Consider the following 19,335-nt stretch of genomic DNA (forward strand, 5'->3'; position numbering starts at 1 on the left):
TGAATAACTGAGCCAAGTGAAAAGCTCTAGAAAAAGAAACATTCATTCTCAATAGAATTTAAACTATTAGAACTTTTCATCTGGTAACAGTGGCGTAGCCAGGGTAGGGTCAGCATGTACATTGTACCCTCCTATGCCAAAATCTGGTATTGTAGCACTTTTTAAGCATTAAGCATTTACCGCCTTTTTTTTTGTGAATGTACCTGCTGACAAAAAGTCCTGGCTATGCTACTACTTGCTAAGCATATGTCAGTATATACTATGCATACAATATATTTGCCAAAAGTATCCAGAGACCACTTAAATTGTCTAGTGTACAGTTCATCATAATTGATCCCTAGAATGTTGAAAAGCTATGTTATAGAGTGGCAAATCACAGTTATGATTCATCACTACATAACATAGTTCCACAACTCCATGGTTTTTTTGATCTGATTACTGTTTTGGTCTGATTACTGAAAACATTATTCACCAGAGTATGGTGAATAATGTCTCCTGGTCTAATCAAGGAGCGGTAGTGACGCTTCTTGATTAGACCAGGGTTCGAACACGTGACCATCAAATACAGAGGATGCGGAAAGGTCAGGGAATGACCACCGCATATCCCTGGAGTAATATGGCCTTAGTTGCTAACGCTCCTAAAAAAAAAAACCAGAGTATGTTATCGCACCTGTGAAGTTTTGCAGAGGTATTGCCACAATCTGGGGTTGTTTCTCATGGTTTGGACCAATTTAATGTGGTGTCATAGTTCCTGGAACAATGAATGCCATATGATACATTGACATTTTGGACAATTCTGCTTTCCTATGCTGTGGTAGCACAATGAGAAAGGGCCCCTTTTTGTTTCAGCATCATAATGTAGCCTGTAATGATTTAATTTTAATACATAGGTGCAAAAACTTCATTGGCCTGCCCAGAGCCTCATCCTTAACTCCCTTCAATGCCTGTGGGATGGACTTGAATGTCTTGAATATCAGCTGTGGGCCAGGTCAAAACACCATGAATCAGTAGCTGAATTGGCCGCATTGTTGAATGAGGGATTGGTCCAAAATACCACCTTTTTGTTATCAAAAAAATTTTTGGAGCCACTGATGAAGATATTGCATGTAATTAAGGCTGAAGTTGGGTCAACACATTGTTAAATACTGTACCAATAAATGGTGTTTTGAAACATGCAGATATCTGGTTACTCTTGGCAGCATTGTGCAGTAAATTAAAACATAAATAAGATTGACAATTCTAGAATATTTGAAAATTTCATTTCTTATGAGAATTCCAATAATCTTATACCATTCTCTGAAATTGTGTGTGTGTGTGTGTGTGTGTGTATATTCTGTAGGTTTGCCAAAGGTTAGGATGGAAGGGAAAAGGAGGCAAATTTGACATACTCCCATGGATACTTTCTGCTCCTGGTGAAGGGCCAAAGGTATATGATATTCCTAATGAACTTGTATTCTGTGTGAAACTGGAACATCCCCGGTATCCTTGGTTTGCTGAACTTAGATTGGAGTGGTATGTCCTTCCTGCTGTATCTGATATGTTGTTTGATGTTGGTGGTATAGAATTTCCTGCTGCACCTTTTAATGGTTGGTATATGGGTACAGAAATTGGTGCTAGAAATTTATGTGACCCTCAACGATATAACATTACCAAGGTAATTGTTCTCTTTTAAGCCTTTCTTCTGAATTAATTTTAGATGAAATTAATAATTATTACTTTATCAATTTAGTGTGGTGTGAGAGTTGTTATTTCATAAATAGTTATTTCATTGCTGATTATTCCACAATGAAATAACTATTACAGTAATAATAACTATTAAATAACTATTACAGAAATAACTGATACAGTAAAAAAAGCAGCAGATTTTTGGCATGGCAAGTGTTGGAGGAGAGCTAGCAGGCAATCCAAAACCCAGCATCTAATAAGGGGATATGAAGACAAGTAGACAATGAGAAACAAGCAAAAAGAAAGTTGACCAGATCTTTGTTAATATGATTCTGTGATATAATTTTCTTTGAACAAGATAATTATTATCATCAGAAATTCATCAGAGTAATGGGAAAACAACAAAACACGAACCTCTAATGGAATAGGGTCTGATTTGGAAAAAAAAATTGAGAAAACAGACATATATGGTAATATTAGGAAAAACTCTTATCTAGTCAAGTATCCCAATTTGTGGGGAGGGTAAGTTCCACACATCACCTAGATACCTATTCAGTAAAGTGAGTTATCAGATTTTGGGGGATATTAATGCCAAAGCTGAAATCACCAACCCACAGAATGGTAAGTTATTGCTAACAATCAGTTGCCAAAGTCTTTAATCACATTAATATTTATAGGAATAGGATAGATTAAGAGTATAGGATTATCATTAACTTAAGTGACAAGAGGCCTCAAGTTGCAAGGGTTGGTAGTGTGTGAGAACCCAGATTTTATGCATAGGCATATGTTCCCTTCTTTTTTTGTATCAATACTGCAAAAAATTTGTAATTAAAGTAATTTGCAAGGATTAGTACTATTGTTTTCAGAAAGTGAAGAGTTGAAGATTAAAAATTTCAAAACTTATTATTCTTGTCAGATTATAACTTTGTTGCTATTGCATAGATTTGGCTAACACAGAAAAAAACCTTGCAAATTTGGTCAGTAGATTAGGAATTAATGGACCAAAGCATCAACTACAAGTGAATCATTACTAAATACTAAAGTTATAATGTACACAAAACATAAAATCTACTAAGGAGCAGAGAATCATGGAAACAAGTAGCATGGCCAATAATTGACTAAGAATTGCTGGCCATATTTTTCTGTTAACTTCCTTGGAACACTATAAATCCTTTTGGGCTGCATGCCATCCTAGTAAGGTAAGGTAAGGTAAGGTAAACTGCAGCCATTATCAATCCACTGCAGGATGGAAGCCTGCTCAACAATTCATGTTGAGGGAAATGACCATAATCTGCCACGGAGATTCAGTGCGAGTTGGCAGATCAGCTGTATTTAGCAGTCAGCAGGTTGAACCCCAGTCTATTCAAAGTGTATGCTACTGCACTCCCACTCCTGACCACTCAGCTATGGATGCCATCCTAGATAACTGTTAATATTAACACCAATATTACCTGTTCTTTCTATTTGTAATTTCTGATAACTTGGCAAATAAACTGATTTATTATTTTATTCAAAATAGTTTTCCATTACATTAGAACAATCTCTAAGACTCTATTGAAATATAATATAGCATCCCCTGTCGGTTCTTGTACCTCCTACATTACTGTAGTATAAAAATACAAAATACTCCTTATTAAATTAAAATGAGAGTAAACTGATATTAGCATATTCTGCATTCTGTATTTTTTGGGGGGGGGGGGGTATGCTTTGTTCCATTGACTCGCTATCAATGGAATGGATAAAGAACTAAGGCCTGCATTGAAATAAAAACCCACTTCTTCTTCTTGGTCTTTCTCTACTTCATTTCTTGATGAGTCTTCAGTTCTTTAATATTTTTGTACATCTATCATTATCCCTGCATCTGCATTCACACATGACGAATTCTTTAGAGAAGGGGATGCCAGAAGTTTGTCAAACTCTAATAAGGAGCTAAATAACTTTGTGATAACTGAAAGGAAAGTGGAGGAGAAATTGTTGAGGACTGACATAAAAAGGCACCTGGGGAAGGTGAAATCTATCTAATTGTATTAAGAGAGGGAGGCAGCAAAGGAGATAAACAAACCCTTATCCATAATTATGACACCATCGTTGGATTCAGGGGAGGTCCCTATGGACTAGAGATGTGCAAATATATCCCCAGTTTATAAAGGAAAATCAAAAGGTAACATGGGTGATTACAGACCTGTTAGCGTAATATCTATTCCAGGGAAAATAATGGAATCACTGGTTAAAGAAGTAATGCAGGACCATTTGGACAGGCATGCAATTATACTGAAATCTCACCATCGATTTGTCAAGGGCAGTCTTTCTATTTATTTTTTTTTATTTTTTTTTATTATGCAAACCCCAAACATGAGAGGTATTAGAACCTATAGTACTTAGTACCATGCTTGGGTTGGAGATTGAGAGGACGAAAGAAGATATTTGTTAACATCAGACTTGAACTTCTGTAGACTGTAATTTTCAGGAAATACGTATGAAGGAAGGCTGTTCCAGAAAACGGCAGTCGAATGAATAAACAAGGAAGATGAAAAGTTGGTTCTGTGAGTTTGAAGTTGGATGGTAAACAGATGTTGGCTGGTGGCGGCACATGTTTGGACTGTTTTGAAAGAGAGAGAGAGAGAGCGGGAATTATAGAAGTAAATTCAGAAGAACAGTGCCCATGGAAGTATCTGTAGAAAAGGCATCCACTCTGTCTCATAGACAGTACGTCTATGAGACAGAGGGTGGAGAGACTCTGTTAGAGAGGAATCATTAATTAACTTAACTGCCCTCTTCTAAATGGAATCTAGAAGCCTGAGAGAGGTTTTGGGGGTACTGCCCCAGATGTGGGAACAATATTCCATGGTAGGGCAGATTTGCGATTTGTACAGAGTGAACAGCTTTTGGAAGAAAAGTAACGCGGAGAGCAAAAGAAAAAACCAAATTTTTTAGATGCAGAGGAAGCAATATTTGTAATGTGCTTGTGCCAAGAGAGATTAGCAGTCAGGGTAATCCCCAAAAGAGAGATATCATTATGTCTAGAAATCGGAGTGTCACCAAAGATAAGCATAAGAGCAGAAGAATCCTTTTTGCGAGATATAAGACAAGACTGAGTTTTAGAAAGATTGAAATCAACTAAGTTGTCTTTGCCCCACTGGAAAATTACCTGGAGATCGGCATTTAAAAAATTTGTAGCAGATATACGAGAAGTTGAAGCTGATTGAGCAGGGCAAGGTTTCTCAAAATGGAAAGTGGAATGCAATGTGCTATCATCAGCAAAACTGTGGATAGGATTTCCAGTCAATGGAAGAAGGTCATTAATATACAAGAGGAAAAGAGTGGGGGAAAGAACTGAGGGGACACCAGCATTAGTGGAGAAGTTAGAAGACAGAAAGCCATCTACCATCACCTTCAGTGAGCAATCAGAGAGAAAACTGGATAACCAATTACAAAAAACAGTTGGCAAACCATAAGATGGAGGCTTGTTTAGAAGACCTTTATGCCAAACAAGATCGAAACCCTTTGAGCTGTCAAGAGAAACTGCTTGTGTTTCACCAAACTTTTCCATTGAATTTGTTCATAAATGGGTAACATAAGCCAGAATATCACCAGTGGATCGACACTGACGGAATCCATACTGGCGATCGTTGATCAGACGGAAGGTTTCTAGGTAGTTTAAGAGTTGGCGGTTAATTGATTTCTCCATTACTTTAGAAAGAGTAGAAGTAATTGCAATGGGACAATAATTGGATGGGAGGGATTTGTCACCCTTTTTAGGAACAGGCTGGATATGAGCAAATTTCCAAGCAGAAGGAAAAACACCTCAGGGGCTCACATCTGGTGAGTATGGGCTTGGCACACTCAGGGTTCTGAGCTGGATATCATCATTCTTCTCTTTCTTGGTGATTCCCTTTGACTTTTGACTCTCTCTCTCTCTCTCTCTCTCTCTCTCTCTCACTCTCAGGATAACTCGGGAATTGTTTTTTTTTTTTTTTTTTTTTTTTTTGGCTGGTGCAGCATAAGCCTCAGGCTTCCTTGCACCAAGTTAATAATAATAATAATAATAATAAAAAAAAAAGTGAAAAAAGGGGTAAAAAACAGGAGTAAGTTCAGGAGCACAGGTTTTGAGAACAAGTAGAGAAATACCATCAGGTTCTGGAGCTTTCTTACCATTGAGATTCGTCAAAATCCTTTTGATAGAAGACCACAGGAGGCATTGAATGGAGCGTGTTGGGAATGGTGGGAGGTGTTTTACCAAGATCATTAATACATGAGTTGGAAGAGAAATGGGAGCCTAGTAGGTCAGCTTTATCCTTGGCTGAAGTGACAACAGAACCATCTGGTTTTGACAGAGGTGGGAGCATCGATGGGAAAAAATTGCGGTCAATAGCTTTGGCAAGGGACTAGAATGCTTGACTACCATTAGGGCAAGAAGCAAGTTTTCTACTCTTAGCCTGTTCAAAATCTAGTTTGGACTGATTAATGACTTCTTTCCAATTGTTGCGAGCTTTGGTGTAAGCAGAAAATGAGACTGAGGAATTGGAAAAAAGCCAATTACGATATGCAACGTTCTTCTCTTGAACAGCCTTAGCACATTTATTGGAAAACCAAGGTTTAGATAAAGGACGAGATTTTAGAGTGGAGTGTGGAATAAAGGATTCCATTCCTACAAGATTAATTTCACTGACACAATCTGAGCAAACAACATCAAAAGGTTTGAAACTAGTCTGACCAAGGAAAACAAGAAAAGAAATCTCGCAGGTCATCCCATTTTGAATTCTTGTAATGCCAATCAATATGAGGTTGGGAATAGCCATGAGATAAAGGCTCCATTGGAGAAGAAACAATCACCAAGTTGTGATCTGAGGTACCCAAAGGACTACTCACTTTGACCGTGTACTTAGAAGGGTTGTTTGTGAGAAAAAGATCAATCATGTTGGCTGTATAGTTAGGATTGTCTGGTATTCTTCTAGGTAAATGAACAATCTGTGCAAGGTCATTAGAAATTGCAAAAGCCTCAGCATCTCGAACAGCTGGGTCGGTGTTACTAGAAAACGGAAGCCAGCTGGAGTTGTGAACATTAAAATCACCAAGGAAAATTACCTCACTGTTAGGAAAGTTGGACTGGAGAAAGTCAAGTTTCAAAGAGAGGAAGTCAAAGAGGTTCAAGTGATTAGTGGAGTTTGGGAGAACGATAGAGACAACAGATGAATTTGACACAGTGAGGTAGAGAGATTTTAAGCCAGAGAAGAACGAAGAGAGGAGATTCCAAATTACCAATTCTCTGACAGGGAATATCGGAACGGACATATGCACAAGTACCACCTTTGAGGTGAGAGGAATCATACAGTGAATAATTTGGGCAACTGAGATGAGCAGAAGTTGAATTAACTGATAAATGAGATTCTGTCAGAAAAAGTACATAGGGTTTGGAAGACTGCAAGTGGAAATGGACATCATTGAGATTAGAATTGAGACCATGAATATTTGTGAAATGAACTATTAAGTGTTTAGGAGGTTTAGATCTTTTCACAGATAAGCTTACTCTTTTAGTTTGACAATTGGTGGTGTATTCAATAGTTAGAAAAAGTGGGGGACATGGTGTATGAAGTAATGAAATTTTTGGATATGGCGTACACGTGGTAAGAATATACCCAGATCCTTGACCTAACGTGGCCTCGACAATGCCACCCCCCCTCATACACACTACTCGGACTCCCTCCAGTCACTGTCTATCAGAGTAGAGGTAGCAACATTATGCACTAGCTGATCAGGAAGCCTCCTAAAGCGTTACCAGTAGGTTCGGTCTGGTGTACCAATAGGTTTGGTCCAGTGTACTAACTAGCGGCCGGCCTGCGAACACCGTTTTAGAGCTGTACCCTCATAATGCAAGGAAGATTGGATCTTCCCATGATGTTCATCATAACCTCAAAAGTCATAAGTCATACTGCATGATGGAAGAGATGGGGAAGGGTTGACCGGAACTTAGCTCTGGAGACTAAACATGGGTTCCACCACTTCAAGCCTCCAATAAGCAAAGTGATGGTATTGCTTGTTTGTTGTTTGTTATTTGGTTTTTAGGAGCATTAGCAACTAAGGCCATATTGCTCCGGGAAATGCGGTGGTCATTCCTTGACCTTTCCGCATCCTCCATATTTGGTGGTGACGGGCTCGAACCCCGGTCTAATCAAGAAGCGTGTGCTACGCACTGCTGCTCCTTCCCACCGGGCTACGGAGGCGCCCGATGGTATTGCACCGGTTGACCAGAGTCATTTACCACCTAGTATTGTCTGGTAACACAGAGGGGCGGCATTCCTCCATGTGGTGTGGGCCCCACACCTCGACCCCTGCTTACATTGGTTCATACCTGGATTGTCACCCACAGTGTGCTTGTGCATGGAGGTTATACCCAGTATTACTAATAGTCCCACCATCGTAAAGGTGCAAGCAGAGGATTTGGCTGTCACAGACCGTCCGGACTTCACCGAAATTGGGTCCACTTGACTTGAATGTCACCGAAATATCAGTTCCATCAGCATTTTAGACTCCCAGCTAGCCAGTACAACTTGTCTGTGACATCCTCAAGGACCAGAGTCTTGTCTGACTAATCGGATAGGTTACTGATATGATGCAGTGACCAAGGAACTGGATGCAAAAAATAATTTTGACATCATATACTTGAATTCAGGAAGGCTTTTGATACTGTTGCACATAAAAGACTGCTGTACAAACTGGAGTATTCTGACATTAAGGGGAAGTTAATGCAGTCACTGGTTAAAGAAGCAGTGCAGGATCATCTAGACAAGAGTGCAGTTATAGTTCAGACACAGCATGTTTGTTAAGGGGAAATCTTGTTTGACCAATTTGATTGGATACTACGATGCGGTCACAAAGGAACTGGATGCAAAAACTAATTTTGATATCATATATTTGCATTTCAGGAAAACTTTTGATACTGTTGCACATGGAAGCCTGCTGTACAAATTAGAGCAGTATGGCATTAAAGGTAAGTTGCTGCTATGGATAAATGGATGGTTGAATGGATGGTTCAATGGAAACTGGTCTTCATGGTCTAATGTTATTAGTGCAGTCCCTTAGGGTTCAGTGTTGTCCCATTGTTATTTTCTATATTTATCAATGATATTGTAGTTGTTTGGTTTTTAGGGGCATTAGCAACTAAGGCCATATTGCTCCGGGGATATGCGGTGGTCATTCCCTGACCTTTCTGAATCCTCTGTATTTGGTGGTCATGGGCTTGTACCCCAGTCTAACCAAGAAGTGTGTGCTACGCACTGCTGCCCCTGCCCACCTGGCTACGTAGACGCCATTTATCAGTGATATTGATGAAGGTATATCATGCTTAATGTCCAAGTTTGCAGATGATACAAAGGATAGGAGGGTTGTTAATGACAGTATGCTACTGTAACAGGATCTAGAAAAGTTGGACAGATGGGCTGAGATGTTTAACATTGACAAATGCAAAGTACTGCATATGAGTAGCTGTAACCTCAGAGTAATGTACTAACTGTGCAGTAATACACTCAGGGTAGTGGAGAATGAAGAAGATCTGAGGATAATTGTGCAGTTAGATATGAAGTTTTCTGAGCAACATAGACAGGCTGCCAGAACAGCTCATACAGTCTTGTCAACGATATACAGGAATTTTGCTAGCAGGGATAAGGAGGTGATTATCCCTTTGCATAAGTCAATGGTCAGCCACAGCTTGAGTACTCCATACAGGTCTGGATTTTAGAAATAATGTAGATCTGCTGAAACTGGCACAAAGAAGGGCAACCAGATTGGTGAAGGGAACAAAAGGGTGCTCTTACCTAGAAATGCTTCAGTTCTACAAATTGCAGCATCTTGAGACTAAGCACCTGCAGGGGGATCTGATTGAGGTGTTTAAGGCCTTGAATGGATTGAGTAAGCTGAATGTTAATGGTGTTCTTCCACTTGCTAAGACTACACATGAGGGGGCATAAATTCAAGTCGAGGAAGGATGATTGCAGAATTGATGTACGAAAATTTACCTTAAGCTAGCCAGCAGGTGGCATCTGGTGAGTATGGGCTTGGCACACCCAGCATCCTGAGCTAGATGTCATCATTCTTCTCTTTCTTGGTGATTTCCTTCTACTTCTCTCTCTCTCTCTCTCTCTCTCTCTCTCTCTCTCTCTCTCTCTCTCTCAGGGTAACCTGTGCTCCTGAGCCTGTTTCTGTTCTGTGTCACCTTTTTACTCTTATTCCACTGATATTTTTCCTTTTGCTTGGAAATTTGATCGCATTCATCCACTTTTTGAAGAGGGTAACAAATTTCTATCATCAAATTATTATCCCATTGCACCTATCTCTATTCTTTCTAACCAATGGAGAAACCCATTAACCTGCCAACTTCTAAACTATTTAGAAACCTTCCATCTGATCAAAGATTGCCAGTATGGATACTGCCATTGTTGTTTCACTGGTGATATATTGGCTTATATTACCCATCTATGGACAAATTCAGTGGAAAACTCAACTCAAATTCAATGGAAAATTCAACTTCTGCAATGTCCATTACCAATTCTTGAATGCTGATCTCCAGTTAATTCTGCAGTGGGGCAAAGATAACATAGTTAATTCCAATCCTTCTAAAACTTAGTCCTGTCTTATATCTCGCAAAAAAGGATTCTTATGCTCCTATGATTATCCTTGATGAATCAGATTTCTAGACAAGATTGTATATCTCTATTAGGGATTACCCTGACTTTTAATCTCTCTTAAAATAAGCACATCATATTGCTTCCTCTGAATCTGAAAGACTGGGTTTTTTTGTTCTCAACTTGTCTTTTGTTCTCAACATTACTTTTCTTCTAAACAATTATTCACTTTTTACAAATCTGAAATCCACCCTACAATGGAATATTGTTTATATCGCGGTGGTAAAAGCTCTAAAGGCTTCTAGACTCCATTCAAAAAAGGGCAGCCAGGTTAATTAATGACCCATCTCTTACAAAGTCTCTCCACTCTCTATCTCATAGATCAGGATTTCCCAAAGTGTGGTCCGCAGCCCGGTTCCAGTCCGCGAACAACTTATTTGAAATATACCTACTTAAAACTATAGAAAATTTCCTTATTTTCTTTGTTAAAATATGTCAATTTTATGTGTAAAGTTTTGATAATAAACAAAGAAATTAATTACCTATCTTTTATTTATATTTACTGATGTTAATGAATACCTAATTGCATTACTGGTATGTTAAATGTCCTAATAGCATGTCATTATTTCCTGAGCCTACGAGTATAATTATTGAAAATACATTAATTTATAGCTATAGGTGGGCTGCAAAAAAAAAAAAAAATCTTCCAACACCAGTCCATGCTTGAAAAAGTTTTTGGGAATCCCTGTCATAGATGATCTGATTCTGCTTTTTGTCTTCTATATAGATATTTCCACTGGAACTGTTCTTCTGAAATGATAACTGTAATTCTCCCACTCTTTTTCAAACAACTCTAAATACATGCTACAACCAGTGAGCATATCCATTTTATGTCCAGCTTGAAAATCACAGAACCAACTTTTCTTTTTCATTTCTGCCTTCAACTTTTGTTTTCTGGAACAACCTTCCATCACATGTAATTATTTGGAAATTACATCCTACAGAAATTCAAGTCTAATGTCAACAAGTATATTCTATCTTCTCAATCTTCAATTCATGCACAATATTTAGTACTTTAGGTAGTTCTAATACCTTTCATGTTTGAAGTTTTCATTTAAAAAAATATATATATAGTGAAATATGGATATTACAATGAACAGTCTATCTAGAAATATCAAAACAGAACAGGAGATAATCCTAAATAAAAAAATAATAAAAAATACTAAGATAATAAAAAAATAAATAGTAGTAATAGTAGTAGTGGCATGTGATGCAAGAAAGCAAGTGTATGAGCTTATGCAGCATCAACCAAAAAAAAAAAAAAAAAATCACACTATTCCCTCCAAATGCCTGTCCAGTTCCTCTTTAAATTTATTGAACCTATGAACTTCCACAATGACAGATGGAAGTTTGTTCCAGCAATTAACTACCCTCTGGCTAAAGGCAAATTTCCGCACATCTATTCTACATCTGTCTTTTCTTAATTTGAATTTATCCCCCATTAGGTTCGTAATCTGAACAAGTGGAAGGACCCCATCAGAATTCAGCGTGCTCAACCCATTCAAGGCCTTATACACCTCAGTCAGATCACCGTGCAGGTGCCTAGTCTCCAGCCACTGCAATTTGCAGAACTTAAGCCTCTCTTGGTAAGAGAATCCCTTCATTCCCCTCACCAATCTTGTTGCCCTTCTCTGTACACACTCAAGCAAATCTACATCCTTCCTAAAATGAGGCCTCCAGACCTGTACGCAGTACTCAAGGTATGGCCTGACCATTGCCTTATACAGAGGGACAATCACCTCCTTTTCCCTGCTAGAAAAATTCCTATATATCATTGACAAAACCCCATGACCTGCCCTGGCAGCCTGTCTGCATTGCTCAGAAAACTTCATATCTCACTGCACAATTATTCCCAGGTCTTTTTCATTTTCTACCACCTTAAGTGTAGTATCACACAGTTGGTACGTTTCTCTGGGGTTACTTCTAACCCATTTGCAGTACTTTGCATTTGTCAAGGTTAAACTTCAGTTTCCACTTCTTAGCACCCATCGGCCCAAATTTTCTAGATCCTGATGCAGTAGCACACTGCTATTACTGTCATTAACAACCCTGCCAACCTTTGTATCATCTGCAAACTTCGACACTAAGCTTGATATACCTTCATCAATATCATTGATAAATATACAAAACAACAGAGGACCCAACACCGAACCCTGTGGGACTCCACTAATAACATTAGTACACGAAGAGCAGCACCCATTAATTACCACTCTCTGTCTTCTCCCACTCAACCATCCTTTTATCAATAAACCTGCAATAAAGTCATGTGAATCTGGATATCCCTTGTAACCTGTAAATCCATGCTCAAAAAAATCTTCTGATTATTTATGCACGTATATATAAAAAATTGAACTATGCCAATGGAAAAAGTGATTGAAAATAACACAGGCATCAAGCCTACTACCAATTAGTATAAGGTTAAATAAATATTCATAATTTCTCAAAATAAGAGTATTAACTCTAAATTTCAGTGATTCATTTCAAAAGCTTTTTTTTATTTAGTTCTTAATTTGGTAAGTACTTTGAGATTGAAATTGCCAGTATCATAGGATCATAGCCTTTCACACCCTATGGCTGGGTTTAAGGTTATTGAATTTTTTTTGCTTACCCAGGTCTTATGGGCTTGTGACTCAGATGGATACTTTTATCGTTCCTATTATTGAACATTATTTTAATATTCTCCGTTAAAGTAATTTTATTCTATTCTGTTGTATTTAATTTTACTGCATTTTATTCCGCAAATTTTACTCATTGCAAGCTCTATTCACACAGGAGAACATTGCTGTTGTTGTTGGGTTTAAATGCTTCAGCAACTTACTGCACTATTGTGTACTATGTCTGTACAGATGTGTATTCATAGGCCAATTTGCATATTGTGCAGGCTACAAAACCAAGAATAACTCATGGAGAATAAATCTACTCCCTCTGCCTGAAGTCAGCTAACTTATGCCTTGATTGAGGAGGACTTTAGAAATTCACCCACTTGCAAATAGGAATTGAATCCAAACCTTTCCAAATGAGTGACACGGGGCAAAACCACTATACTATCATGAAAGACACAGGGGAGACAAGGTAGTCTCAGCAAGCATTATGTATTTTGTAGGTATTCTCCAAAATCTGTTCCTTCTAATTCAACATAATGTAGTATAAAATATATGCAATCAAGAAAGTTGTAAATTTAAATGTTTAATTAATTAAAAATTAAAGAAATTATTCATTTGACCACATGTCATCTTGAATGTTCATGTTAAATTAAATTTATTAAGTAATTGTCTGATTAACAAAGCAGTAGCATAGAGTTTAAGCTTTAAACAGCTTAAACTTTACTGCTGATAACTCATAATTTATTTCTATTAACATCATTATTATCATCACCATCTTAATTGTTTTAGCAAGAAATATCTTGCTGTTTTTGACCTTCAGTAACTTCAGTATTAAAATATGGTACCCTTTAGAGTTTCTCTTTCCACAAAACAAATCATTACTTAATTCTGTAAGAGCTCTGCTACATCACAAAAGCAGTTTAATTTGTACTGGTTGTATTAAATTTTTTATTTACTATTTTCTTGGGAATAAAACTTGTGTCACAAAACCAATTGTTTGAACTATAAACTACAGCGTACTTCTTTAATAGGAGGTTGCTGAGAAGATGGGATTGAACACCTCAACACCAGCTACTTTGTGGAAAGACCAAGTACTGGTTGAAGTAAATGTTGCAGTTCTGCACAGTTTTCAGGTAAGAGCAATAAGAGAAAAGCTTTGGATTTTTTAAATTGATAAAATTACCTGAAAAGAGTATAAATGGTTTAGAAAAGATGAGATCAGCCATTCTGATTGCTGTCAGTAGTCAGGCTGACTGACGGTGGAGGCTCTGTTGTAATAAATTAAACTATCACCATTGGATAAAAAAAATGCATGACATTCTTGGTTACCAATTTGTCAGCCATTGTTTAGTGAAATAAAAATTAATTTTGCCTAAACCTATTCCTATATTTCTTGATCCTGTATTGGTCTGTTAGTTGTGTCTGGTTGTTTTCATTATAATGTTCTCTGAGCAGTGCAAACAGGCTGCTCAGACAACTCATGGGATTCCATCAATGATGTATAGAAATTTTACCAGAAGGTACAAGATGGCATTGTCCTTCCAGTCCTCTAGTCCAAACCTCTATAAGCGACCACCTCTTCAATGAGACCACCTTTACAAAAGACCAATATTTCTTACTTAGAATGGTTTTAAATAAGTGACTCATGTATTAAAATTGTATTCTCTAAGGCAGCTATTCTCTAACTTGACCATGACTGTTAATCCTGCTGTTTGGCAGCTGATGTATTACATAGATTTCTAGGAATCTGTAATCCTCTAAGAGGACCATTGTCTTACAGCCAGTATTTTTTTTTTTCAAAGATTTCTATGAATCTGGAGTTTCTGAAGTAATTGTATAAATATTGCCTAACAATAGGTATTTTATTCATTTATCTCAGCCGACCGGGCTAGCTTGGTGGGTAAAGCGCCTTCCTGGCAACCCAAAGGTCGCGGGTTCAAATCCCGCCTCGGGCTTGGAATCAAAGTACTGCAAAAACTTTGGGAGGTGCATTATGGCCACAGAAGCCGATGCGCCAATAACTACCAAAGGAAGAAAAAAGGAAGAAGCATTTATCTCAGATTTATCCATCCCTGAATATAGATGTGATGGCAGGAAAAAAAAAAAAAGAAGCAAAATGAAAATTTTAAATTTAGAAATGTGAATGGGATTTATAGAAGATGTAGCAAAAGGTTTATTACAAAGATAGTTGGCAGAAAAGTATAATTGTGGTAAAAATGCAGATTCAAAAATTTTACAAGAAAAAAATAATATTAAAGAGAAGTGGATTTGGAATGCAAATAAAAATATTCAATGAGAAACATATCAAGAAATTAATGTCCAGTACTACAAGATAAAGCTTTGAATAATGCAAAACCTTTAAAAAAAAGTCCTTTTCTGCTATCAATGGATGACTTAGTAAATTTTGTAACAGAAATAACATTGTTTTGAAAACTTGTGTTGAAAGTGCATCTGTGAATGAAAATGATGTGGAACAGTGGATTTCACATTTGCCATCTATCATATGAACCCAAAGATATCTTTAATGTAGATGAAACTGGCCTCTTTTATTGTGCTTTACCAAGTAAATTGTTAGTGCTTAAAGGTTCTAATTCTTTCAATTATAAAAGAAAAACAAAGAGTGACAATTTTACTGTGTGTAAAATTGTCACTCTTGTTGTTCAGTGTTGAGACACCAGAACATACTATGATAAAGCATACATTTAGACAACTCTTGTCCTTATCTCCACACATTAAGCTAGTCACTTGCTTACAGCAACTTCTCATTGTCAGCCAATAATGAAGATGTTTTCACATCTTGTAAAATGTTAAGTACTGCATATGGGTAAACCCACAGTAACATACCAACTGTGTGGTACTACACTCAAGATAGTAGAAAATGAAAAAGACCTGAGGTAATTGTGCAGTCAGATATGAGGTTCTCCGAGCAATGCAGGCAGGCTTCCAGGACAGCTCATGGGGGGAAGTCAATGATATATAGCAGGAATTTTGCTAGAAGGAATAAGGATGTGATTATCCCATTGTATAAGGCAATGGTCGGGCCACATCTTGAGTGCTGCATACAGGCCTGGAGGCCCCATTTTATGAAGGATGTGGAGTTTCTGGAACAAGTACAGAGAGGGGCAATGTGATTGGTGAGCAGAACAAAGCAGTGCTTTATCCAAGAAAGGTTGCAGCATCTGGAGATTAGACACCTGCGAGGTGATCTGATTGAGGTGTTTAAGGCTTTGAATGTTTTGAGCAAGTTCAGTGCTGATGAGTTTCTTCCTCTTGCTCAGACTACACATTAGAGGACACAAATTCAAATTGAGGAAGAATGGTTGCAGAAGAGATGTGCAGAAGTTTGCCTTTAGCTATTGATTGATTGCTGGAACAAACTTCCATCTGTTGTTGTGGAAGTTGGTAGTGGAAGTAAATTTCAAATTTTCCTAAAAGTAAATATCAAGGAAGAACTATACAAACTATTAGAGGGAATAAATAGATGAAATGAGAGGTGTCATGTTTTTTTTTGCTGATGCTGTATAAGTTTACTTTCTTGCATCATTTGCCATTGCTAATGCTAATTTTAAAATGTTGGAGTGCACCAAACAATTTGTGTGTATTCATATTAAATTTTGTTTTAAATAGGAAAAAAACATAAATGAAATATTTAACCCTCTCCACACACTGTCAAGTTGATTTCAATTTTTCTGAATGTGTGGCTAATGATGAGACATTTTTGAAATGTATCATAATGAAATGGAGATAAAATGTGGGTTTATGAATATGATCCTAAAACCAAACAGCAGGCATCCCACTGGAGTACAATCCTCACACCCAACCTAAAAAATTGTATTTCAAAGAGGGCAGAGAGTCTTTTGAAGGTGATCCACAACTTTACAGCCCTAATTTCAACAAATGATAAAATCATGTCTCAAGTGTGAACTTTGGTATACTACAAATTGGTATACCCAAACTTCATGAAATCACCGAATAAGGTTATATCTCTGCCAAATCATGTCATTCCATGTTAACAAAAACTCTGAACACAGAGTGCATTTCTGCAAGGTTCTTTCCATGGTTGTTAACAGAGGAGTGATTTCATTTTATTTGTGTGTGTAACTAATGAAAAGACATTTTTGAGTCATATCATAACTAGAGTCAAAACTCTAGTTGTGTTATGATTGAGATAATGGTCATTTTAGGATTTGAGGATGATGATGGTTTTTGGATCATATCCATTAACATGGGTTAGTAGTTATGATCCCAAATCCAAGCAGCAGTAAGTAACTTCAGTGGAAGATTTCTTCCCTCCCAACTCAGACAAGTGTGGCTAGTGAACAGCAAAACAAAGGCTATGTTATTAGCATTTTTTAACTGTGAGGGTGTTTTCCACCACAAATATGCTCCAAAGGGACTGACAATTAATGGAGTTCTACTTTGAAATTCTGATATGCTTTCATGATTCAGTTTGAAGAAAAGACCAGAAAAGTGGAACCCCATAGACTCTTTGCTTCATCATGCTGTTACATTCATCACTATTTGTGTGAAGTTTTTTGGCCAAACATGGAATCATTCAAGTTTGGCAACCACCATATTCACCACATATGGTGCCATGTGACCTTTTTTTTTTTTTTTTTTTTTTTCTTTCTTTCCTAGACTGAAAAAATTCTGAATGTTCATTTGAAGACATAGAAACAATAAATAAGAGTAATATGATGGCTCAGCTTCTTGTAATTTCAAATTCAGCTTTCCAGAAGTGCATCCAAGAATAGTAAAATTGTTGGGCTAAGTACATTGTCACCTCAGAAGGGCACTATTTTAAATACTTTTAAAAAGGGATTAAGTCATCTATCCCATAAGTGTGCTTATTGTCACTATTTCATAGCAGTCTGGATACTGTTTGAACCAATCTTGTATATTATTTGTGAAACTAAGTGACCTTGTCTGGTTGAAATAACTTCATGAGGAAAAGGCTGTGTGCAGCTCTAGTTGTAACTTTGTATTAGACCAATAAAAATATATATATTGTGCAGTATATTTTATTTAAATATTATTATATACTTTACTCTAATTTTTCTTCCTTAGAAAAGTCAAGTTACTATAGTTGATCACCACACTGCTTCTGAGACCTTTATGAAGTATATGGAAACAGAACAAAAACAGAGAGGTGGTTGTCCTGCAGACTGGGTTTGGATTGTACCACCTATGAGTGGTAGCATTACTCCAGTATTCCACCAAGAAATGATCTGTTATAATCTAAAGCCCAGTTTTGAATATCAGGTAATAATGTTTCAAAAAAAAAGTTGAAACACATTCATAATTATTTGTAATTACTATGTTTTTAGTTTTGAAACCAAATAGTACAAGTAGGGCAGGGGTGGCGAACTTAATTTGTGATGCGATCTACTTTTTTTCTTCAAAATGTGCCACGATCTACCATCCCAAGAATTTCATTGCACATGGTTAAAAAAGTTAATCAACACATATTGAAAAATGTTGGTTTTAAATTTAAATACAATACAGAATTCTTATTTTAAATTCATACATTTTTAATTTATGCAAAGTTTGTATCTTCATGTCATCTGCTAAGCTTTCAAAATTGGGAATATACTGTGATAAGGCCAACTGTAAAGAATCTTCTGTATACAAGTCCATAAGAGTAGAGTGATTCTTCATCTTTTTTTTTCTTTTTTTTTTTTTTTTTCAAATACGAAAAGGCCGATTCACATAGATATGTGGAACCAAAACAGGAATTTAAACATTCACTGCATGTTTTTTACATTTGGGTACTTTTCTCAGCAAACATATTTCCAAAAGTCTTTTTTTGATGATCTGGCTTTTAGGAAAATATCATTTCGCAATGTAATAATTTCATTTTCAAGTAATATTTTCTCCTTGTGAAAAATCTCGGCAATTTTTTTTTTTTTTTTTCTGCAATTTGTTTCATATCTAAGTCGACATTAAATGGATAAGAAATATATTGAACAATGTCTTCAATTGTTTCAAAATCATCCACAACTTTCTCAATTTCAGAAACATATTTCTCACTATTAAATTCAAAAACAGGATATTTTTGCAAAAATTCTGTCATATTTGCAAAATTATAGAATTCTTTTTTTCTTTGAGATCCTTAGCCATTGCCAAAAATTGATATTTATATGCAAAAATATTACTAATTATATCACCCACATTTTTATTTTTTCCTTGTAATTCCAAATTAAGATCACTTAATTTACTGGTAAAATCTGACAAAAAAGCCAGACCACACAACCACTCTCTATCTTGTAGCTGTTGATAATCATCTCCCCTGTGATCAACAGTTTTTTTAATTTCATTCAGCAAATTTCAGAATCTCTGTCGAAACTTACTCTGACTCGACCACCTCACATCTATGTGTAATATCAGAT

The 19,335-nt window shown here is 36.8% G+C and overlaps 1 protein-coding gene across 1 annotated transcript in view; it reads left to right on the forward strand.

Moving 5' to 3' along the window:
• Positions 1-19,335, forward strand: part of LOC150085835 (nitric oxide synthase, inducible-like) — a 116,325-nt gene that overhangs the window by 62,176 nt on the left and 34,814 nt on the right. The window contains exons 7-9 of the mRNA XM_090374712.1: positions 1,340-1,654; positions 13,978-14,079; positions 18,014-18,208. Coding sequence (XP_090230838.1) covers positions 1,340-1,654; positions 13,978-14,079; positions 18,014-18,208 — 612 coding nt within the window. The remainder of the gene's footprint in view (positions 1-1,339; positions 1,655-13,977; positions 14,080-18,013; positions 18,209-19,335) is intronic.

The sequence above is a fragment of the Mastigoproctus giganteus genome, chromosome 5, assembly GCF_048544385.1.
Source record: "Mastigoproctus giganteus isolate SK-2022 chromosome 5, ASM4854438v1, whole genome shotgun sequence".
NCBI classification, from domain to species: domain Eukaryota; kingdom Metazoa; phylum Arthropoda; class Arachnida; order Uropygi; family Thelyphonidae; genus Mastigoproctus; species Mastigoproctus giganteus.